The following is a 24,754-nucleotide window of genomic DNA, read 5'->3' as shown; positions in this document are numbered from 1 at the left end:
CACACCATACTCTATTTCCACTTCAGTGTAATGAACCCTATCAGCCTGACAAGGACCATGAGTCTTGCAAAAATTAAATGCAACTCAGCTACAGAGCAAAAAGTCTGCTTGGTAGCAAATGGCTTCTCTCCTTTGTGGAAGAATCCAGACCCAACTGACGTCAATGACAAAATGCTCATCAGCTTCAGTGGAGCCAGGATTTCACCTGCATGTGTCCATAGGAGGAAAAGAAAAAAGAAATTTAAATTAGTGCAGCTAATTTTAGTGCGGCTAAAATGATCCTTTTTAGGGCATTCTGACTGAAGGCCAGTTCTTCAGGAGTCTATACTCCTTGGCTCTGTGATGAGCCAAGTGTAAGTGCGGGGAAAAAAGTGGCACCTTATCAAATGGTAATTTTTGACAACAGCTGCTTAGGTGGGGGAAAATTAGGGCTCATCCAGGAGTCCTATTTTACCTTCCCTAGGCACTTTAGAGAACAATCACTTTTCTGTTCAATCACATTTTTTTGAGGGAGTGGGTTTTCAGCTAAGTCAGTTGCAAACAAAAGCCCCGATGTCTGTAGAAGCTAACTTTCATAATAATGAATATAGCACATTGCAGCTGCCTGTCCAGCTATCCAGCGGTGAGCGGAGCCGGGCACAAGCTTCGGCTGCTGTTCCCCAAGCTGTGGGGCACTTAGATCTGTGGTTAAGTTTAGCCCAATTTCAAAGCCACGAGTGAAATTTCCTCAGTGCTCGGAGCTGTGAGATCCAGGTTTTCTGTTTCAAGCCTGTTCCCATTAGCAATTTATCAAACATAATGTTTCCGTATAACTTCTACATAATAACAGTAATTAATAAGTTTGAATGCATCTGAGGCACACATGCCAGAGGCCTTCACAAAACCCAGAAAGATAATTAATCCTTATTTAATAATGACATTTGATATTTATATTGTGCGTTTTTACATGTTTGAGGCACCGTACACACAGTAAGTAATTGGCCTTGAACAAATAAGTAATTGGCCTTGAACAAATGACGAGCCCGAGAGCCTCCCTGAATGAGAACTTGTCTCGTTCCCTGCTGCCGTGGGCGGATGTATAATACCCTGCCTTAGACAGGACTGGATGTGGGGCCAGTCTATCTTACAAACACAATCCAAAAATTCACCTACAGCATCAGTGCCTCCCGGGATGTCAGATCCCTGAAGGATGGCACCAGGGTTCTTCTGGCAGGCTTGGTGAGAACTGTTATAACAAGCTGGCTTTGTTCGAGGGCCATACTGGTGGGGGAGGAGAGAGGAATGCAAGTTGAATTTGGAGTCGGAAGAGCTGGTTGTGCTGCTATCCTGGGGCTAGTCACTCTGCCATGGTTTCCTGTTATCGCAGGACAGCAACGCTTAGCTGCGGAGTTTCTTCTGAATTGCCGGCAAGATATAAGCAAGCACCACCTGGGTGCTATAGGTTGTTCTCCTTGCACACAGCAGCCTTTCTTCCAGGCTGTCTGTCAAACAGGGGAGTGTGCCAGGACCTTGTCAGATCCTCAATGAAGGAGAAAATTTATATATAAAGAAGATTTTTTTTTTTTTTTTTGAAAGAAGCATTTAAAGAATCTATTTGGCCAGCACTCAAGAAATCCTTTGTAACAAATGTAATAGCACTCTGGCTTAATCAGCAGAGAATGAATCAGAAGAACACGCACCGCTGTTCTATTTTGAATTATTCTGCTTCACGTATTCAAACGGCAACCTGCCTTTTGGGAAAGAGCCTCCCTTGACTCAAATCCACATTCTTCAGGCAAACTCAGCATGGCTCAGAGAGGTCCTGCTCTTTGTCTGAGGCTACGGAAAAGTGATTCTGTCTGGGATTCCTCATCTTTAGCAGATGATCCCTTTAAATCCTACTCAGTGAGAAAGGATGTGCTCTGAACCCAAGCAGATCTGTCCTAGTGTCTCCTATTAGGATATACGGGCCCAAGGCCATCACAAGTGGAAACAGCTCCAACTGGAGGGTGGGTCTGGACATGAACAGGACATGAACATTCCAGGCCCTTGCTGTTTGGACTCAGAGGGAGTTTTAAGACCAGGCCACATCAGTCCCAGAGAAATAAACACGAGCACATCTCCATAAATGACAGCGCTCGGAGGGTGCAGGAAAGTTACTGGGATACAAGCCACTGGCTCATGTACCATATCTGTATCGAGGGATACTTTGGCTCCGTTAAGGCAACTTCAATTTGAAGCGCGCTCTTTTGAACTAAGTCATGTTAGATACTTCAGCCAAGCGTTTGCTCCATTACCGAGGATAAGACTCAACTCTAGAGCTCATCACCCGCCGGACCCAGATTTAGCAAGCAAGTAGCCAAAAGATTACAGAATCAAATAGCTAGAAGGAATGGATTTACAGGCAGTCTCTGGTCTTGTCTGTTGGGGGTGGAGGAGAAACACTGCACCAAGACAACACAACCCTCAAGGTGTCTAAGCTTAAGCTGCAACAAATTTCTGTCTTTACCGATGACAGCTAGGTGACCGGACATCTTGGGACACCGCGGAGAAACGTAGGAGGCCAGATCCAATCCTCTGTCCAGATGGTGTCACCGGTCAAGGAGCACGATTTGGACTTAGATCTAGAAACAGATCATCAGAGCTGAGAGGGTACAGTTTAATGGAAGGGTAAGTCACGTTCTGTTCTTTATACTGCTCCCTAAGTATCTCCTACTGGCCACCGTCCAAGCTACAAGTCTATACGGACTTTGGACTGACACATTATGACCATTCTTATATCCTTACACATTCGATAAATAAATCTGCCTTCTCTCAGGATTTCACAGTTTCTGTCCAAGTTCAAACGCATAACGCCATGCATGCATAAATCAATCAGTCCTTTACTTCCTGCTCTGTTAATTATTATCACAACATCCATAAGCAAACACTAGCCTTGGACAGCTGACTGGCCATGCACACAAAAGCACTCTTCAGGTTTCTCAAGCCCACCCTTGTGTGAGCTCCAGCAAAAAGCCTGCCATAAATATCACTACCTCTTCCTGCTTCGAGCCTCTAAAACACTCTGGTGAGTGACACATGGGAAGAAAGAGAGTTCAATTGTTTCTAAACACCAGACTCTGTAAATTTTGCCTGATGGATCTTTTGGAAAATGCTTTTTTCTTCTCGGGAGAATAGTAGATCAGTGTTTAAAATACACAGACTCTTTTCCTCCACACTGAAATGAAAGGGGGACTTCAGCAAGTACCAGTGTGAACCCGAAAGAGACCTGTCACATCTTGGCAAAGCCTTTGCCTCTTATAAGCGTGGTTTATCATCTCAAGGGCTGCTTTATTAATAATCTTGCCCCCATCAGGACACGTTTAGAAGAGAGGATGGTCTCTCTGAGCTGCATATATGATTCTTTGATCTCGCATCTGCCCTAGCAGAGAGAAAACTCATCTCTGTTTCCTCTATGGACAAAAATAAACTCTGTGGACGATTTGGCTGAACAGCTGCACAAACAATGCAATTTAGAAGGATGCAAATGATACACGAGCAGGTTTTGTTCACAGCCTGTCTATCCTTTGTGTTTGCCAATTAGATCAGCGATCTTAACCCAGCTCTTGCGGCTGGGGTAAGGAGGAGACACATATACAGGGAATAAAGCTAAGCATTATGCACATCACAGTATTATTCCAGGAAGCTGAAACCTTATTATCAGAATCTAGAGCACCTTGGAATAAGGATTTCCTCCAAACCTGATCTTTTTGGTTGAATAAGCTGACAAAGACTATGTCACAGCTTCTACCAGCACAGGGCATGGCTATTTTTATTCCCTCCACATCAAATAACAGCACACCCATGTCACCCCACGGACTGAATCTTAACCCAAACAGAATGAATCAAGGACAGCTAAGCTTTCACTTTTTTGGATGGGGAGAAAAAAAAAATACAGCTGAATTTCCAGTTTACAGAAACCTTTCATTGCAAACCATTCTGCAACACTGCTAAAAATCGGTGCTGGCAACTTCATTCCCAAAGCTGCTTCCTTGACTTCAGGACCGTCTACATTATATAAAGTTAGTCACGAGCTGAAGATGTTGCAAGAACTCTCAGTCATACGGCTTCTTCGCCACCTCTACCTGCAGCCGTGACTATCCAGTACGGACATGGGGAGACGGGATGCTCACATCGGCTACACCCCCAGTCTCCAGGCAAACTGATATTCCACTCACTTCAACATCTGCACTTAATTAGCCTGCCCTGTGGCCCAGGAGTGAGTGAGGACAAGGAAAGCTGCATTCACTGCTACAGACATCATGGAAAGAGCATGTCAGACTGCGGCATTACACATGTATTTTCACTGCAGAGTACAGCCGGTGGATGACAACACAAGCAGAGCAGACGAGGCAGCTATGGGGTTGGTCTGCAGTGGGGAGACGGAGGTAAGCAACAAGCAGAATAGCCAGCTGCTCAGTGGAAGAGGACCTGCAGGACTCCAAGCAGCAGCTCAGTCCACCCTACACCAGGGTGTACCATCTGCACCAGATCTTCAGCCTGTACAAACATGCATAGCCCCCACCATCAAAACCAGTCTGATTTATAGTAGCTGAGACCCAGCCCATTCATTTCAGGGTGGGTGGTGTTTTGGTTTTTTTCAGCTGAAGCACAAAACAAGTTTTGCTCCTATTGGAATGCATCTAATCTCAAAAAGCAAGCTGAAAAATGTCTCAAGGATGGGCAGTCTCAAAATGGACGCACCCAGAATACGTAGTTCCACGAGAAAAATGTCAACCTTAGAGCTGCAAAGCACTTTGGAGGCATGCAACCACGTACATGTCAGAAAAGCCATGACAAGGTTTTCCTAGCTGCCAGGCTGCCTGTACCACAGGACTGGTCGAAGGATAAGCCAGAAATTCCAGTTGGTGAGCTCTAGCTGTCCCAATCTCCAAAAAATATGAGCCCTTACTCACGTCAGACATTAGCATGCTGGGGTTTTTTTTTTCCGTTCTGATAGGAAGTCAGCCAAGGAGACACTGTTCTCACATTGCCAGACAAATACAGGTTAGACTTAGGGTGGAGATAGGCCCTAATTAATCATAAGGGCTTGAATTAGGTTTCTACAGTGCTCAAATTCTGCTAGCTTTAATTGTGAATTATGCCATTATGGACAGAATTGTTAGGAGGATACCTGTTTCCGACAGCTCCAATCCAGAACTACAAACATGCCCGCAGAAATGCTCTGATTTAGGGATCCAGACGGGAGACCCTCCCTCACGCTAAGGTTTGGAGGGCTTTGAGGCAAAGCTTTGGTTATCACCCATCTCTGGTTTTCATCAGCACATCTGTTTACCTCCGATTCTCCTACGGCATCTGTCACTGAGGAATGCAGCATCGCCGTGTTCCACAGGTACGTCCGTGACTCGATAATCTCATTTAAATACCAATCATAAAAGTCAGTACGCAAAAAACAATGCAGCCCTTTCTTCCCTCCACCTCTGTGTGGGTGTACAGTTCCCGCTAGCATCAGAAACAACTCCAGGCTGATGGGAATATTGTCTCATTCCCACTGGCTCTATTTCATAGAATCACAGAATCGTTTAGGTTGGAAAAGACCTTTAAGATCATCCAGTCCAACCATTAACCTAGCATTATTTACTCTCACCTGCCCCATAAAGGACCGAAGGAACAAAGTTCTGTTCACTTTGATGTAGATTTTGGGGAAAGAGGACATTAGGTATAGTGTTTCCAACGCTGCCAACTGCCTTAATGTACCATCTCAGCCAAGTCCCTGAATCTCACTGGATTTCTGTTTTCCCCACATGCGAAACGAGGATGATAATACCTACCACACAAGGTTGTGGTATGCTCTGGAAAGTACTCAAACGGAAGCCGCAAGGGGAGGCAGAGGTGTTGTTATCTCACAGCTTGCTGAAGACATTTCCCATTAATAGACTGCATGAGCACTGCATTGAGAACTCTTTTGTGTCACACGATTACGAAATTGCTTAATGTGCCATTAATATATATGTTAATATTGAAGCAATGCAGGTATCCTGTTATTGTGCAACTGGCAATGTTTCCACGGGAACTCCTCCAGTAACAGGCACATAAGCAGTGTGTGGTTTTTCAAACCAAAATAACCTTTTTCAGCTTTTTTTTTTTTACAGTTCTTCTAAACCAAGAAAGATATTCTGCCAAAGATCAGCCATGGCTGCCAATTTTTACATGACGGTAATGTAAAGAAGTAAGTCTGCAGGGAATATTTTTTATATTTCTCACATACCATCATTACCAGACTCCTTTATGTGGCACTGCTGGGATGAAACTCATCTTAGATTTGGCATTTCCATGCTTTCCCTGCAGAAAGTATGGCAGACTCTGTACATTGCCAGTATTTTCGTTAAGCTTTGAAGCAGGGGCCATATCCTACCTGGAACATTATTAGATAATCCGTCCAGAGAACCTAGGAAATGATTGGCTTTTATTGCTATATGATGAAAAGCAACCAACACGACCGATCCATCGAGCTGAACTGATTTGCTTTGCTCAGCGATGGTATAATAGTTATGAGGGGTCTTTTAAATTCCAAGTGCTAAGTGAGCCTTTAATATATATTTGGTGAACCACATATGAAAAAACACTTCAATTCTAACATTCAAAACAAAATCCTAGTCATCTTTGTCTCTCTCTTGAAGTATTGATGCCATGCCTACGGCTGTCTCTGTTTCCACCCCATCTGCTGGGAAGCCAGATTCAAGGTCTGTAGTTTATGCATTGTAGTTTATGCAAGAGCTTGAGAAAGATTTGCTTGGACACTGCAAACAATTCCACTGTCTTGAAACAGATTTTCTCCAATTAATTCAAGAGTGCTTTTTAAAGTCTTTTTCATAGAATCGTAGAAACATTTAGGTTGGAAAAGACCTTTTTCCTCCTTCCTTTATTAAACCATTCTACAGAAACTAAAATCTTGAAGTTAGATGGATGCAGGGTTGAATGCATACAGATACAGACATATACAGTCGCTTTACTAAAAAGACGACCTCTCTCCTGGGTCTAGCCTGTGTATTCAGACCACCACAAACACCCCACCTCCACCACAAAATGACACAGTGGGGGAATTGCATAAGGGCAACTGAAACTAAAGCACATTCAGAAACTTATAACTTGATACAAGAATTGGCTCACAATAACTAGATTTCACACTGGTTTAGTCCTTTATTAAAAATAAATTAATAAAACAAAGACTGAGTTTAAGGCATTTGAATAGCCTGCTCCTTCCAAATTTATGAAATTTCAGACTGACAGCACATTCCTACTCCTTTCCAACTTGGAGGGAACAAAATAAGAATCTCTAAAGAAAAAGAAAAATCCCATATTGAAACAAAAACCCATGTGAGTTGTCTTTGCACACATTATGAAGAGGCCAAAAAAAAGGCATCGTTTTAATTATATTTTCTCCTCTTTGTGGGTCACCTTTCATGAAATTGTTGAGAATAAAACATACTCCAAGACGTTAACATCTCATTTCCAGTACTGCTTGGGTGAGGAGACCAAGTAAAAATAAATGGCTTCTACAATAAGACACATCATCCATCATCAGCATGTAAAACGCAGTCATTAATCACAGAAGCAACCTACTTATTACGGATATTCAAGCACTGGCAATACAAATGCTTATAAAACAGGGGCTCCTTTCATAATTCCCTGCCCTTGCCTCTCAATAGTTTAGAGGATTAACCCTTTTACAACGAGGGATGGGCAAACTGGTTTTGCCTAATTCCAAACCAACCTGACGTCATGGGTTCGAAAGTTCGACTTGAACTCAAACATTATCAGTTTGTGCAGAGAGGAGACAACAAAACAAGCAAGCACTCAGGGAGACAAAAAGGAAGGAAGACAGTGAAAGAGCAAATCGAAAAACCCACCAGGGCATGGACAGAATGAAAGAAGTCCAGCAAAGGGTCACAGGATGGATAAAAATTGCTAACGAATGAGTTGAAACCCCTACAAAGTAATAAATGCAGCTTTGTCTTAACACCTATCTTAACGTGATTTGTGGGGAAGTCTCTTCCCTCCTACAGACTTCTCTCTGGTGGGAAAAGAATACAGACTTTAGTTGTACTTAATTAATCCTCATGAAGAACACAGTTAAACATACGCAATCCCCACTGACCATACTACTTTGGGCTTCTCTTGCATTCCTTAGCAAAGGCTTCTACAATACTTGGCACAAGTGTGTAACGAACCGCTGTTTTCCTTTAACTAATGGGAAAGATGAGACATGCAGCGAGCATGTAACTGGCTCCACATCATGTAGTGAGTCAAGGACAAAGCCACGTAGAGATGGCCAAACCACCGAGCGTCCACTGCAAAGTTCTCAGCTATTCCATGGGCTCTGCAAAATCACAAACTCCATTCAGTTACCCCTGTTCCCAACAGCGGCATGTCCCAAGCTGCCAGCTAAATGAATACTCAGCAGAAAACGTTCATATATTTGCGGTCTGATGCAATTCCTTTTCTTTTTCTACACACCCAAAACTTCTGCTGACTTCAAGGAGCAAATAAATAGCGGGGACGGGGGGGGGGGGGGGAAATCAAGAGGTACTGAGAAAAGCAATATTTGGATGTAATCTGCAGCTGGCAAAGGGTTAAATGAGTTTAAAATACGTAAGCCTCACTATTTACTGATCGTTGCAAAAAGTGAGACATCTGAATGAAGCAAATTCTTGTGGAGAGAAATGAGATGAGGTATGTATTTGCATTTTCTCACAATGTGCAACTGGCCCCAGTTTAACCAGAGGCAATAACTTTTCAAACACTTAAATTAACTTTGTCATCAACTGGACAAACATTTCTAATGTGAGTATCAATTACTGGAGGCAAATGACCCATGATTGGCTTTGGGGAAAACAAACATTTTGAGAAGACAAATTAAAAGAGTCCACCACATTTTAAGCCACACTGAAGCTACATGCCACGTACTGTAAACGAACAGTCAAGTTTCTTCTGGATGCATTTTTCAGTTAATTAACAAAGCAGCAATAGGCGGCAGCAGCTATTCCATTATAACTTTCTTCATATCTAAGCAATACTCAGTGAATACCTTGTGGGCATGACTGGTTTCAGGGTCAAGTGGGCTATGTCCTGGCAAATCCTCAGCAAGAAGTTCAAATCATTGCAGAGATACTCAGAAATTCAGCACCAGCCCTGCTTCCTAAGAAATACCGGGAGTTTTCCCAAGATATTTCCCCCTAAAGGAAATGTTTTTCTTCAACCAAAGTTGCCATCAAGGCACCGTAATGAATTAAAGCCTTTTCAGTATCCTTCACTGTCCAAAAGGATTTTCTATCCCGTAATTTTCTACAGGAAAGTACAGTTTTTATTTTGCAGGCATATACTCAAGAGACAGAGAAACACAATCAGCAGGTAAAAAACATTATCGCTGGTTTTGTTTTTTGAAAGGTAATACCAAAGTTAAGATCACTGGTGAGTTAATATGAGTCAAACAAATCATGCCTAGGCTGTGCTAAGCAGTCAATATCTGTCAATAGCTAATAGTAATGCTCAGTTTTTAAATAGCTGTCAACTGATTTTAATGCATTTTTACAAGTTGTAACATGACTAACTGTGCTAGTATTAAGAAGGGAGAAATAAGGCATGGATCACAGAAATCACTTTTTTCGAACATATTAAAGCCACAGATCGTCAGCTGTAGCTTATCAAGTTGCCTGCATTGCTTTTGTGGTAGCGTCTTTGTTTACTGATGGAGAAGAAAACAGGCAGAATTTTTTCCTAAGCCAAGCCTGGGCCACAGAAGTCCTATATCAATGCTTATCATGGTTTTATCCCTTTTTCCTGATTAACACTGCTGGATGGGTATCATTTTTCCCCTTATCTGAAGGACAGAAATTTCTATTTCATAGTCACAAGCTCTTTAGAAAGTGTTAGCGGAAGCTATTAATTGATCCTGCTGTTAACAGAAATGCATGGAAAACAGAAAAGGATACAAAAAAAGGCGAAACAACCATGAAAACTGTGACAGCACAAAAGAAAAGAATGAGTTTGCCAGACTAAAACCCAAGTCTCATGTAGCCAGCCAAACAGCTCTGAAGACACTCCAACACTCCTGTGCCAGCTATGCACGCAGTCAAATCAATGTTTTTCATTTCCACCCATGTCCCACTTTCTGCCCTTTCACTGCTCTGCCAACATCTGGCATCTCCATCCACCACAAAGCCGTCTCACAGAGCCTGACTGACGTCATGTCCTTAAGTCAGAACAAGGATCGGGCCCTATCTTCCATTTAAACACAGCTGCTTACGAAGACAGAAAGCAAACCAGACCAACTTCAAACCCTGCAGAAGTCCTTTCACCGCCTGGCATTGACTGGGAGATCGTCTGCCTGCGGGGACGAATTTATTTCACTCGGAGAGACAGGAATGACCCCCGTTAACGGCTACTCCCTGTTGGATACACAGCTCCCCACGTCCCAAGCTTCTGACAGATCTTTAGGGATGGCACTTCGGATGCGGTGTTAAAACCTCCTGAGACAGCCTTTGCCGTCAGACAAATGCAAGCCAGGAAACCCCTATACCCGCCAACTCTGAGCTGCTCCAAACAGCAGGAGATGCCTTCGCTGGAAAAGGGACGGTGAGGAGAAATTCTGAGGACAGAATGAAAAGGATCAGACCTGAATTTATTAAAATAATAACCCCCTCCCCAATGTAAATTGTTGTAAACCAAGCTTGCAAATCACAATTTAAAAGCTAATCTCCCTGATTTTCTGAAAACACCACCGTACATCGTTAAAGTTGAACATATTTATAAATCCATCTTTTTACCATGTAGGTTATTTCTTTTTAAATAGCGTTTTGGATGCTGTACTTTGTCCAGCTGACACAAAGATGACTATCCCTAATCATTACAGTTTTGAGATCAGCTCATGCAGAAGTTGCAGCAGTTTATGAGTTGATACTTACAGATGTAAGCTCTCTAAATCCCCACGATTAGATGAAACACCACCGGGATTTCTACAATCTCATTTCAGTCCTCTTTGCTGTCTCTTCTCATGTGATCGCTAGCCAGCTCGTCTCTGATGGACAGAAATACCTCTGCAGGATCAACTGCTGTGACATCTCGCCCAACAGACAGGTGCGATGGGGGTTAGGCACCAGTCTACGAGGTCTCTGTCTCTCCGCCACAAGAAAAAGGGTTTCATTAGAGCTGTGCAAATAAAATACTATCAGTCTGGGATTTCATAAATTACATGAAAACAAAAGCATTGAAGTGCTAAACTACCTTATAATAATGTGCTTTTAAATGTTTACAGTTAAGGCATAATTGAATTTGACTCATTTTGGCCCTGATCCAACTACGATTTAATTGACTTCAGTGGGAGTTGGACTGGGCTCTAAGTAATTTTAACTAAAATAATCCATCAATTGTTTCTCACCCACTTCATCAAACCTCTTCCCATCATTTATGATTGCTCTGTAATTTATTGCAACAAGGTGAAACCAACCCTTCTAACTTCTGGCATGGCTTCCCGTCCCTCAGTGGAGAATTTCACTGCTATCCAGCAACCTAAACCAAATCTGCTTAAAGGAAAGCAAAAGAGCGCAACCAAGAGCAGACGGCAGAGATCCAAACTGCTTAGCACTGTCCTCTGCTGCTACGGAAAACTTCCAAGTATCAGCTCCTCCACTATTTAGTCACCGCAGGAACGAAATGAACTGTTAGCAAAGCTGTCAAGAGGAGGTTTTGAACAAAACAGACAGAAGGGTGAAGTGAAATGTATTCACAAACTCACGCAAATGTTTTGTGGCCAAAAAAAAACCCCATTTGCTTCAGGCTTCTCATCATTATATTGTATCAATGATTACGTTACTCGGTTCTATTTCAGGGGGACTTTTCATATTTTCCCTCTTTGAGCCACATGAATAAACGCAAGCCAGAGCACTAGGCCTTCCTAAAGACGTGTAAAGTTATGCAATTATATGTATGCGATACGACGCCATGCAAGGAGATACTTTCTGTAAGAAAGTACCACCACGGCTAATTTTGCTTCAAAGATGACAGGTTAATCTGTCACAGAATACCCTATTTAAGTAACCACAAACATATCACACACGTTTCTCTGTCTTGTAAAAGAGAGAGAGATGCTTTTATTAAGGCTTCAACCCGTCTGTGCTTACACAACAGTGTTCTGGTTTTTAATGGATAAACGTAGGCAGCTGTACACTAGATGTGGCAATAAGTACCTGCACACTCGAAGCTACAGGGACCTGTTCTTGCTTCAACATTAGTTCTGAAGATGTCTATTAAAATTTAGTTCGGATGAAATCCAACCACTGTAAGCTGAAATCCCAGTTTAAAAAAAAACAAGACCGACTTTGCATCACCAGGAGGACTAGCCATTAACTATCCTGTAACTTGCAAGACAATCGTTAGTAGAAATATCCAAAGCCAAATGGTGAGCCAAGTGTTTAAAGATGACTTTATGACTACATTGAAAACTCTGACTTTGTAGAAAATCCACAAAATGAGTAGCGAGATTCTCTGAGTTACCGGGCGAATACAAAAGCTTCCAACTCAAATCCTTCTTTGCATGAGTAGTCCTGTTGAAGTCAGCTAACTAACTACATGAATAAAAACCACTGGCACGTTAAAGAATTTACAAGACAAGACCTGAATATGCGCATCCAAACACATTTTAAGGTCATCGTAAGGTTGTTGCTCCAAATCTCACAGAAAAAAAAGAGCGTATGTATTTGCAAATTTTCTGTCATGGCATTTTCAAAGGGAATTTTATTTTTGTTATATAGGAAGTTCTGGAAAACTGTTTTTCTCCTTCCTTCAAAAAAAAAAAAAGTTATTTTTTACAGAAAAATGAAAAAACAAAGCAGAGATTTTGTCTGGGAGCTGGTAAGGGCGGCATTCTTTCAGGTTTTGTGTTTTAGACAGAGCTCAAATATTCTGGAAATAAATACTGCCAAAAACATAGTTTTGTAAAAATCCTGTAGAGGGTAAAGACTGTCTTTTCCCACTCATCATATATGTCAGGATATTCTAGAAAATGTCTTGGTTTTATTAAAAGTAATTTCTTCTTACTAAACTATAGATATTTATGCTCTACAAACATGCCAGCTATGAAGAGGTACGCACAGGCCAGTCAAAAAAAATGAATTTAATTGGGGGGTGTGGGGGGTGTGGGTGTTTGTTGGTTTTTTTTTTAATAAGGAAGAAATGCTGGACTGCCTTTCTCGTGGCACACTTCAGAGAGATTTACACAGGCAACTAACTGATGTTGACCCCGAGAACGCTGCCACCCTCATGAATTCTCACTGATTCATGAGCAGAATCTAACCTTTAGCATCCGCATGGCACACGCTCTCCAGCAGCACCCAGACCCCGCCGGACTCGTCCCCTCTGGAGGCCAGGATATGTTCAGGGGACACGTAAGCAGCAGCAAGTACATAACTTCATTTGCAACACCAGGATGCGCTAACTGCAGTCGAAGAGATTTGAATACCAGTGCGGGGGTCCACGTTTGGGAGGATGAAGGATTATTTTCGGAAAGGCAGTTCTTCGCCCTTCCCTTTAGTTACTGAAATGGGTCTCAGTACCCAAACACCTGTCCGAAATACCAGCAACCGGTAACTTGGTGTTCTTCTGAGCTGCGCTCTAGCCAAGAGAAACGAGGGAGAAGATGCCAAGAATCAGTCAAAACGTAAAGTTATATGAGAGGAAGATGGAAAATATTAAGAATTTACTGTGTTAGCCAGTTCCTAACACCAAATCTCTATGTATTTTTAAAGATGTCATTAAAATGGAGGTTTGGAAATTTCACATCACTCAATAAGGGCTAGAAGCCTCTCGGCTAGATTCTCCCAGAGTGCTAGGAACGCAAGAAATAATAGATAACCCGGGGGGGAGATATCCATCTCCCATATTCCCCCGGATGGTAATATTAACATGACCTCACGATTTATTGCCTACTCTGAAACTCTCATTCATCTCACCCATGCAGTCCATGGCGGAGCGATCAGACACACCATGGCACAGAAACTCTTCCTAGCAGCGCGAGAAATGTGAGCAATGCAAAGCAGGCTGTAAGTCAGTGTGAGCGCCGTCGTGCCCATCAGCAGGAGGCATAACTTGCTCTGTCTCACCTGAGCGGTGCAACGCTGAGCTCCGCTCCCCACCGAGCAAAAGCGTACACAGGACATCTACTGCCCGGCTCCCACTAGCTTGTTCTCGTGATCCTGTTCTGTTACGGGCTTTGTCTTGACTTAAACAAATACAGCTGAGATCACAAACCAGGTCCTAAACTTTCCAAGGAACTATTATTTCCTAGCAAATGAAGCTTGTGTTAACACGTTCTGGCTTCTGCAGTCCAGTTGGAGCAACTCTTAAATAGAACTGACTGAACACATTTGGTTGTAACTTCCTTTCACCAAAAAAGAAAAAGAAAGAAAGAAAAGTTTGCAATACAGAAAGTAACTTCATTGCTTTGCCAAATGTCTCATATAAACCACGAAAGCATTAGAAAGTTTTGTTTCAGCCTTTAGAAGATGTGTTTTCAATATTTTATTCCAGATCAAGTATTTTCTCTGATCTGATTCCCCCCTACTTTTTAAACTTTTAGCTTGCCAAAATAAATCCAAAACATTTTGTTTCACTCTGAACTGAAAAGGACAAGTGATTATTATTTCTTCTATCCACCAACAAACCAAAACATCCATTTGTGTGACTACTTCTAGTATTTCTGCTTTGATGTGATGGAATTTTGTACACGGCCTGCAAACGTAAAACCCAAGTTTCCAGTTCCTCCAAGCAGGGCTGCACAGTCACCTCGAACTGGACAACGTATCAAGGGAACGAGCGTAAGAAATAAATCATCAGAATCCAGAAATCAAGATCATCTGAGCAACAGTGAGCAAGAGCAGAGCCTCTCTCTAACCCAGTAAATGCCAGCAGTGGATTAAGAACACTAGCAAGCGTATTGAGCGAGTCGTCTACAGAGATCAGTTCCTGATGTGAAGATCAATTCCAGATGATCAGCTCTGCCATCTATCACGTACAGTTGCATGCAAATCTTCCTTCCTCACAGGCCTGCACTGAGGGCATGGAAGCCAGAAAGGCAGAGATTTCCTTCAATCATCCAAACCTGCTTACAACGCTCCTATCGGCATTAAATCCTTTCTGAAGGTGGATCAATGCTCCGATCAACACACCGCCAAGATTATGACACTGCGAGCTGTCCTTCACCATGCTCTTAGCTGGAAAATAAATGTCATGCTCAACACAAGTAAACAGAAGAAAAAACAAAAAGTCTCCTTAGCTACTGCTCTGCTCTGTTCCCCATAGCGTGGCGAGTTGACCGGGAGCTTCACGCAACTCCTTGGCTCAAAACAGTCCCACTTCTTTTTCCCCAACTTCCCCAGTGAAGATTCTTGCCCTTGCTCATACCCAGCTAGTACTGAAGGCAGCAGTGCTGGGGGACACTTATTCTACTAGACGCCTGTCTTTTCCTGCATTTTACAGCAGCAGGTTGAATAAAAGTCATAAAAATAATAATCACAACAAGTTGAGAGCTGTGGCACTAGATCTGTATTGTGCAGCCTCCATGAGCAGTGTCCAAATTGAGGATACTTACGCATCTACAGCATTTAAACCTAAACCAGTGTGTAGATGGATTTAAACTGCGCCTCAGCGCAAGCTGTGAGGCTTTAGAAAATAAGGTGTAGGTGTCAATTTTCCCAGTGGAATCCCACATTCATTAATACCTCCTGTTATAGCATTCCTCCGCAACGCTTATTCACGCTTAACCACAACCACGACGCTGATTACTTTCCACAACAGGTTTTATTGCAATCACTGCGGTGTGATTTTCTGTTTTGTTCTGTAGAGTTTCGCCTTTCTTTACTCACTTTTAACAGTACTGAGATACAGACAGCAAAATTCAGTCTTCATTCCAAGTTTTTAAATATCTAGCATTGAAACTTGTTTAGGGCCAGATTTCCCTGCTCAGTCTAAGTGAGACCTGTTTTCAAATTCAGATTCTGATGTGGCGCTGCTTCTGAATACCACCTCTAATATTGGATATAATCTGATGGAGAAAATTGACAGGTTCTTCTCCGAGTATATAGTTATTATTAGCCAGCCCATTATTATCCCTCATATGCCACTTCTTGGCATTTCTGAACTATGTTTTCCTCTAAAGACATCAAAACATGTCAAAACCAAGGCATACATCCTAAAAAACGCCAAGCTCTTTAAAATTAAATTTTGTGCCCAATCTTCAGCTGTTACAGATGAATCCACTTTCAAAGTCTATAGATAGGGTTTGTTCGGTTTACGTCGGCTGATAAACAGGTCTTCAGCGTGATTCCTACAGAATGACTTTTTCTTGTAGGGCTAAAATGGATGGGGAGTTATTTGGCTGAGAGTTTTGAGAAAACTTGGACTTTCCTGAGGTTGCACCTGAATAAATCATGCTACAAGAGGAGGGAGACAGTCCTGACAGCAAATTCTGACTTTTCTAGGGTTTCAGAGGAGTGCTTTGAGACGTCAGCATAAATGTGACTGCATCTTTTAGGATCTGTATGCAGTAACGGTGTCTCTGAATTATCTTACATTTATTAGGAATACTTGATAGCTTCCCTGATACTGGATCAGAGACACCTACAGAAGCAACACATTGTATTTTTCAAGACGAATAGATTTCCTTTGCTATTTTGCCTTTTTGCTATTAAAGTACAGAATTATACTGATCTTTGCAAGCCAAACCCAATCAATGTTGGCAGTTTTCAAAAGATTTTCTTTTTCTTCATATGTTTGTACAAATCGTCAGAAAAAAATCCCAAACAATCCCAAACAGTATTGCAGCAATGTAGATTTCCACACAGAGACGCTTACAGCTTTGCAATTTAAGTTGGCACCTATCACTCTCTGCTGGCATATAGACAAGCATATTCCTTTTGGCCTGCTTCCCTCAACAAATACATTTTGGGACACAGGTCTTTAATGGACCTCATGAGTCACTGAGTCCCAGCTCTTGCCATCGCAGGCACACGTTTAAGACATCTAGGTCTCCTGAGCGCCCACTTCACACACCCCAAGACCAAAACTCCTTCCAACACCTTGTAATAAGGACCGGGATGCCACAGCAAACCCTTACATCTGCCGCGTACGGGGGGGTGGCAATTCAGCTGAAAAGGCAGGGCTGACGGGAGGGCTGGGCACGCGCAGGTTCAAGTTAGCCTGGTAGCAGGCATACCCACAGCTTTGTATATGCTTTATTTAACGGGATTAATCCAGCTGTTATGTTTCAGATAACGCACTTTGAACGGACGGCATCTCATTTTTCCCCACGCTAGGACATACGCTACATGGATTCCCTTTTCCTTTCCCACAGTGCCCCGCTTTCCCCCAGGAACTCCGTAACAGTATCCGTTCAATTTAAAGGAAAAAGGTTCAGCAAGTATTTGAGCAGAAGAAATGGCTTCCACCCCAATTTTAAATAATATGCCAGAGCAAATTCAAACCTTGCCCATATCAAGGCCTTTTTGAACAGAATCAGAAGGAATCTTGTTGTAGGGTCACACATAAAAACTGAGCTGGTTTAAGACGCAATAAATCTACTTTCTCACCATGGTTTCCTGAAAAGGCTGACAAGACTGACTGAGGACCAGGAATATCAGAGCTCAGACTTTTATCGCAAAAGCAGTGATTCCCCGCCAGCCCCTGTGGTTACAGGCATCGCTTAGTTTAATCCAGAAAATATCAAATATACCAGGAAAACGACAGCTCAAAAAAAAGCTTCAGGATAAGCCCTTCCCAATTTCATCCTAAGATAAAACAACAGAAGACAGACAAAAGAACTGGAAAAGAAGAATTCAAGTTTTGAACAATTCTATACTAGATACCTACTTACATTCAAACCCCGACTGCACAAATACCGAGTAAGGTCTCATTCTCTTCCTCAAAAAAAACCCCAACCCCAACTCAGAAATCCAAAATACTAATTTCAAGAAAGCAAATCATACTTATTAGTGTTCTTTAAAGGCAACTTGGTCCACAGACTAGCAAGCAGAGTAGTAAACTTTCAAAAAGGTGTAAACAAGCTGAGAAAATTAAGGTTACGTCCACTTCCAGAAGTTGTGGCACTTAAATAGACACAGTGCAGTACAATCTCCTTTTACACAAGTGTAAATATTTGGTATCCAAGTAGCTAATTCTCTCAGAAGAGAAGGAAAACCACACCGATATAAGGCATCTTATAAATCTGTATAAATCAGTAAAACTATGTTCATGCAAGGTGCTGTTCTAGTACAGCTCCTGTAGCAGGTAAAAGAGAAAGCAGCGCAGTCCTACCCGAGATATGTACTGGTAAAAACCTTGCTGTAGACTGGAAATAAATTACACTGATGCTCGTTGGAATTTAAGTTACAAATCACTAGGATAATTTCAAATTCGAGGTATTTTGATGAGCTCCAGAACGGGTCCAGGTAGAAATGTATACACAGCACAGATAACAAATAATTTGCACTACGAACTTTGCTAAAATAAACTGAAAACTCATAAAAAGCTCTCTCTTGAAAGAGGCAATGCGATTCTTTTTAATTCAGCCACCTTAATTTAATTGGGCTAGTTTAGAAAGGACATGCAAGACCGATATGGTCCCTTATCAATACACAATGTCACGAATTCCACTATCACCAGGGCTAGCACACAGCTCCCCCCCGGCCATGACCACCCTGGTGTTTATTTTTCAAGCGATTTTAGTTACTTTGATAAATATGAAACATTTCCAGTTTGACCTCATAACATCATACACTGACAGCGTCCTTTGATTCTTTATCATGCCCATAACTACAAATATGCCCTTTGGATTTTGAATGTACTGCTAAACCGAGATTTTAAAAAAATCCAAGAAACAAACCAGCATCGGTATAGACTCACCTACAAGTATTTTTAAATGTAAAATTGAAAACTTATATAAAGACAATTCGAGAAGTGATTCCTATAGGACTCTGCTCAGTCAAAAAGCACCCTTCAGAAATCACTGTAACAAACCAAGAACCGTATACATAAACACCGTACTCATTCCTTATACAACTTAATGAGAGATGACATAATATGAAAAGCCAATACAAATATTCTGAAACAAAAGAAATAATGTTTTCACCAAGTCATCACAATCCAAAAAGTCATAAATCAAAGAGGTATTAACCACCATCTGAAAATATTTGTTTAAATAACTTTTTTTTTTTTTTTTTGTTATCATAACGGCTCTGAACCTGGGCATTTAGTTACAGATTCAGCGTGAGTACAGCCGTGTTTATTTGGCTCGATAAATGCCACAATACATGTTCGTACACCAAATTTTAAGCTAATGATGGATTGTTTTCACAGGGAATTGCATTTTTCTTTTCAAAGAAAAATTTTAGTTGGGGCTCGTTCCAAGCTCTTCTCCATGGGAATCTCCCCGGTGAGACGGGTTGCATTAGACCTCCTGAAGGCTCCTCACAACTGAAATGTCAGTCTTTGCCTTCCCGATGCACAGGGAAAAGTCCCAAACACTCCCTCCACTCCCCAGCCCCCTCTACTTAACAATTTTGTTCTGTCCCAATTCAGCTGCACATGCTTAAATATTTACTGTTTGATCATAGCCAGAAGAAAAAGTATTTTCCATTTGGTTACCAATGTTTTTTTTCTCTTCACAAAGGATGCTGTTAAACACACAGGCTGCACAACTCCAACATCTTGCATCTTTCAGCTCCAAACACATTATAAAGGCATATCAGACTTCTCCGACTTCACCCAGGACGAAAGAACCATTAACTCTTTAGCCTGTGAAAACGCCTACAAAATTTGACTCCTGACTCGAGAAAAAGCCATGTCGCTGAAGAGCAGCTCAGCTGAAGCAACTAAGCGCTCACTACTGTTTCTAGCACTGCCAAGGCCCAGCTATGACCATACCGGCAAGGTAAATTTCTGTGATTTAGACTAAGATTCATTTCTTTTAGACCGCAAAGAGTGCTCGCTCCCTTCCCGATTAGGTCAAGAGACAAAGGAAAGGCAGGCAGTACGTTAAATGCCACAGTGCTGTATTTCTGCAGTCTAAACCTAAGTGGTTTGGGGTTTTTTGTGTGTGGGTGTTTGTTTTGTTTTGTTTTTTTTAAACAGATTTGCATTGAGTATTTTTCAAATTCTTTCACATTTAGTTATGGTTGTGGTATTGTCCATTTCTTAGGCAATGACAAAATTTCCTCTCTTTTATAATAATAATGATAATTAAAAAAATCCCATTACCTAATATATATAGGACTTCAATTGTACCTATAAACCTTAGAAGGCTTACAATTTGGAAGCGTGGACTTTTGTAGCAGTTTCTTTTATGGTTTTAATCCCGCAAACAAATCTCTCTCCGCACTTCCCTTCTCAAGCACTGCAACTCCATAAAGCTTATTCCATTAGAAGCAGATACTCACAATCCGCCCTGACACAGGGACAGGCCAGAGCTTGGGCTAGAAACACAATCTTGAGGGCAAATTCATTAAAGATCGTGAGCACAAAGAGAAGTAAGGCTGTAATTGAATAGTAACCACAAGAGTCATGCTAGCATCACTCAGAACCCACTGCTGAATCATTTGAGGATTATTAATGATTATTTAATGACTATATATGTCTTGCAAAGACAATGTTTGCTGTACTTGACACAGAACTACATATTAAAAAAAAATTTTCTCTTTTTTCCCATGGGGGTGGTGAGACTCAAAACAGCTGCTGGGAAACGCCCCACCCATCCAAAATGCTTATAAGGATCCCTTAGCCTAAACGTGACATTCAAATCGTGCTTTTTGACGCCGAGTTAGCGGTACGTGCTTCTGGATGCTGGTAAACATTCAGACTAATATTCCTTTTGGGTGCAAAAGGCAGTTTTCTTTCCTAACGCCTCCTCCTTCTGTACAGGAGGAGATAGAAATCTCTTTCCTCTTCCTGGCAGACTGAGGTCTGTGGAAGTCACGCCACTGACTCCGATGCGAGCAGAATCGGGCCCTCTCCGCGTAACCGCAAGCTGCCACACACTGAAACCATTGGGGACCTTCATGCCTATTTTGGCCCAGCACAGAATTTCACCGTCTACGCAGTAGTGAGGGATCAGCTCTGAAAAATTCCCTCGTCAGCAATATCTCGATTAACAACCAGACCTTCTTGTATAAAAATATGTCAGCGATTAGTTAGAGAAGGCAAGGAACGTCACGCGCAAATTGGTCGGGAGAAAGAAGTGTTGAATGAGGACCACGCTATCCACGTAACCTCCTTCAAAAAGTTGGTCATCATGGGTCTTAATTCTGAGCCGGCCTCCTAATCACTTCTAGATCTTTAATTATTAGTACTTACAAAATAAATACTGAGGTTGGAGGAAGACTTGTGCTTGGACCAAGCGTTTACTCTACTCGTCAAACTCTTAGGTAACCTAACAGCAAGTTTCATATTAGCACAGCTCCACCAAGACCTGACAAGTTCCTTCTTACTTATATTCAGCTAAGCATGAAAACCAAACCAAAACGCCAAACCTAAGCCAAAGTGCAGGCCTTGAATTTTTAAACACAACTTAATACAAATGCAAAATGAACAGTCCCAGGAAAGAGAAAGGGAAGATGGAATTTTATGACTTTGAAATATATACCATTTTACTGGGAATTAGTCCTTTACAAAAAATATTAACTATTGAAAAATATTTGAAGAACGTATTTTTAAGTTTCAGTTTCATCAAGCGATTCTCTTAAGACATTAGGTGTCACTACTGAAGTGTGGCCTTACGGGAGGATATAAATCTGGAAAACTGCCTATTTCACCAGAAAAAAAAGAAGTGGGTTTTTTTTTTTTCCTTTTTTAAAATCTGTAATGCATTATAAGAACAATATTTTTACTTTTAAGGTGGGTTTTTAAAAGCTCACGTTACACCAACCTGTTTGTGAAATTTAACAACACCCACGGTCAAGACCCGATCGGTCATTTTGATGCATTACAATCAGCAGTATCTGTCCAGGACAGAGATGTGTCTGTATGTATTTATTTGTGCTGTCTGCGTCTGCAAAGTCAACACAAATATTTGCACATCATCTCTGTCAGAAATATCCTAAGTTGTTTCAAAGGAAGAGAGAATTTAGGGTAGAGAAAATTGAGTCTCGACAGCAGTTTTTCCTCCTTTTTCAAGTTTTCTAGTCATTTCTCTGTACTCCCGCAGATGGCAACGAAAAAACCACCAATGGTTTCAACGAGCACAAGGTCAAGGCCGCTCTCTCCTGGAGGACGGGCGCTCCTGTTCGCCCCTCAGCACCTGCATCGCCTTTGTATTAGTGAGCGCCCAGAAGCCCGAGGCCGAGCCCCGCCAGTGCCCAGCGCAACCCTGACGGGTTAGCACGGGACATCTGTCCCCTCCCTGGAAAAGGCAGGGATAGCACGGGCCATCTGCCCCTTCCCTGGAAAAGGCAGGGATAGCACGGGCCATCTGCCCCTTCCCTGGAAAAGGCAGGGATAGCACGGGCCATCTGCCCCTTCCCTGGAAAAGGCAGGGATAGCACGGGCCATCTGCCCCTTCCCTGGAAAAGGCAGGGATAGCACGGGCCATCTGCCCCTTCCCTGGAAAAGGCAGGGATATGCCCCTTCCCTGGAGAAGGCAGGGATAGCACGGGCCATCTGCCCCTTCCCTGGAAAAGGCAGGGAAAGCACGGGCCATCTGCCCCTTCCCTGGAAAAGGCAGGGAAAGCACGGGCCATCTGCCCCCTCCCTGGAAAAGGCAGGGAAAGCACGGGCCATCTGCCCCCTCCCTGGAAAAGGCAGGGAAAGCACGGGCCATCTGCCCCCTTCCCTGGAAAAGGCAGGGATCTGCCCCCTCCCTGGAGAAGGCAGGGATAGCATGGGCCATCTGCCCCCTTCCCTGGAAAAGGCAGGGATATGCCCCCTCCCTGGAAAAGGCAGGGATAGCACGGGCCATCTGCCCCTTCCCTGGAAAAGGCAGGGATAGCACGGGCCATCTGCCCCCTCCCTGGAAAAGGCAGGGATAGCATGGGCCATCCGCCCCCTTCCCTGGAAAAGGCAGGGAAAGCACGGGCCATCTGCCCCTTCCCTGGAAAAGGCAGGGATCTGCACCCTCCCTGGAGAAGGCAGGGATCTGCCCCTTTCCTTGGAAAAGGGAGGGATAGCACGGGCCATCTGCCCCCTCCCTGGAGAAGGCGCGGAGCCACCGCGAAGCCTCTGCTGGGGCCGGGTGCGAGCGGCCGGGGTCGCGGCGGGGGCCAGGCCCGGGGCGGGGGCCGGGGCAGCCCCCGGGGGCCAGGGAAGGGAAGGGGGGCTCGGGAAGGGGCGTCCCTGCACGCCGGCCCCCCCCGGGCAGCAGCAGGCTTACCGGCGCAGGAGTGCAGCGGCTTGGGCCGCACCAGCAGGGCCGGACAGACGGAGTAGAGGGAAAGTTTCTCGAAGTAATCGCAGGTCTCCTTGGAGAGGATCTCGTCGATCATGAAGGTCTTGTAGCGCCGCCTGCCTGCCTTGGGGCGGCCGGGCGCGGCGAGGCGCGGCTGGGGCTGGCAGTGCATGGCGGCGGGGCCGCCCGCCCGCCCCGGGGCTGCGGGGCTCTGCGGGGCTGCCAGGGCCGCGGCCGGCAGCGCATGGGCGCCCGGCGCCTGCGAGCGCTGCTGCTGCTGCCGCCGCTGCTGCTGCTGCCGCCGCTGGTGTTGCTGCCGCCGCTGGTGTTGCTGCCGCCGCCGCCGCCGCTGGTGCCTCCCGGCTGCCGGCTCGGTTGCGCTGCCCCGCGCTCGCAGCGCCCGGCTCCCCGCTATATAAACCTGCCGATAAGCATCTCGCCGCGTCCTTTTTAGGACGGCCCGGCTGTCAATCAGGGAGCCCGCTGCTCCCCGCCGAGCACCATTGTTACCCTGCGCCGGGCTGGGAGGATCCCGCCGATCCTCTCCCCTCCCTGCTCTCTATTTTAAGAGACTGGGGTGTGCGTGTGCTTTTTTTTTTTTTTTTTTTTGCGCAAAACCTGGAAAGGTTCCAGATTGGGGCTGGCTTCCCCCCCCCCCCCCCCCGCTTTCTTCCTTCCCCCCCGCCCCCCTCAGCCTGTAATTACTTTAAAAAAAAAAAAAAAAATTAAAAGTGCACATCCCGCTGCCTCTGCCCGAGCCCCTACAGCTTTCTCCGATCGGCATCAAACCTATTCCCCAGCCGCGAAGTGCTGGAGAGCGGCAGTGGGGAAAAAAAAAAAATAAAAAAATTACTATTTATAGGTGCCTTGCTGAAGCAAACGCTGCCTGCTCCGGAGCGGCGTTACTCTCGCAGCCTGAGATGATTTACTGGCGGATCGCTGCTTATCGCAGCTGGTTTTTGCAAAGATGAGCTTTGAGCCCCTTCTGCTGAGGACAGACCCCAGGCAGCCCACCGGCAGCGCATGGGTGCCCAGGTTTCCCCGCTCCCCCAAAGCTCTTTTTCCTCGCAGGCCGAGCCCCGAGTTGGATTTCTCGGCTCTGCGGCAGCTCCCCGATTTGCTCCCAAATGGGGATTTTAGCCCGCTGAGAAATCACAGCGCGCCCCGTTTGCAGTCAGTGCGGTTTAGCGCAGGAACCCCCGGGACACGCTGTATCCGGAGGAGTCCTCCCCATTTCAACCGGTTGCTGCATGGTTTTCCAGAAACCACAGCAGCTCGTAATTACTTGCGGCTGCAAACTTTAAACAGGTAAAGAGAGGCTGATTATGGAAATGTGCCACCCTCCAAAAAAAA

General features: G+C 43.9%; 1 protein-coding gene across 1 annotated transcript in view; it reads right to left on the bottom strand.

The window, feature by feature from the left end:
- The window catches only part of BARX2 (BARX homeobox 2), a 36,171-nt gene extending 12,598 nt beyond the window's left edge, over positions 1-23,573 (bottom strand). The window contains exon 1 of the mRNA XM_075723372.1: positions 23,387-23,573. Within this exon, the coding sequence (XP_075579487.1) occupies positions 23,387-23,573 (187 nt within the window). The remainder of the gene's footprint in view (positions 1-23,386) is intronic.
- Between the last annotated feature and the right edge of the window lie 1,181 nt (positions 23,574-24,754).

Source organism: Pelecanus crispus, chromosome 19, assembly GCF_030463565.1.
Source record: "Pelecanus crispus isolate bPelCri1 chromosome 19, bPelCri1.pri, whole genome shotgun sequence".
In the NCBI taxonomy this organism is placed as follows: Eukaryota; Metazoa; Chordata; class Aves; order Pelecaniformes; family Pelecanidae; genus Pelecanus; species Pelecanus crispus.
This window is presented reverse-complemented; position numbering and strand designations above follow the sequence as displayed.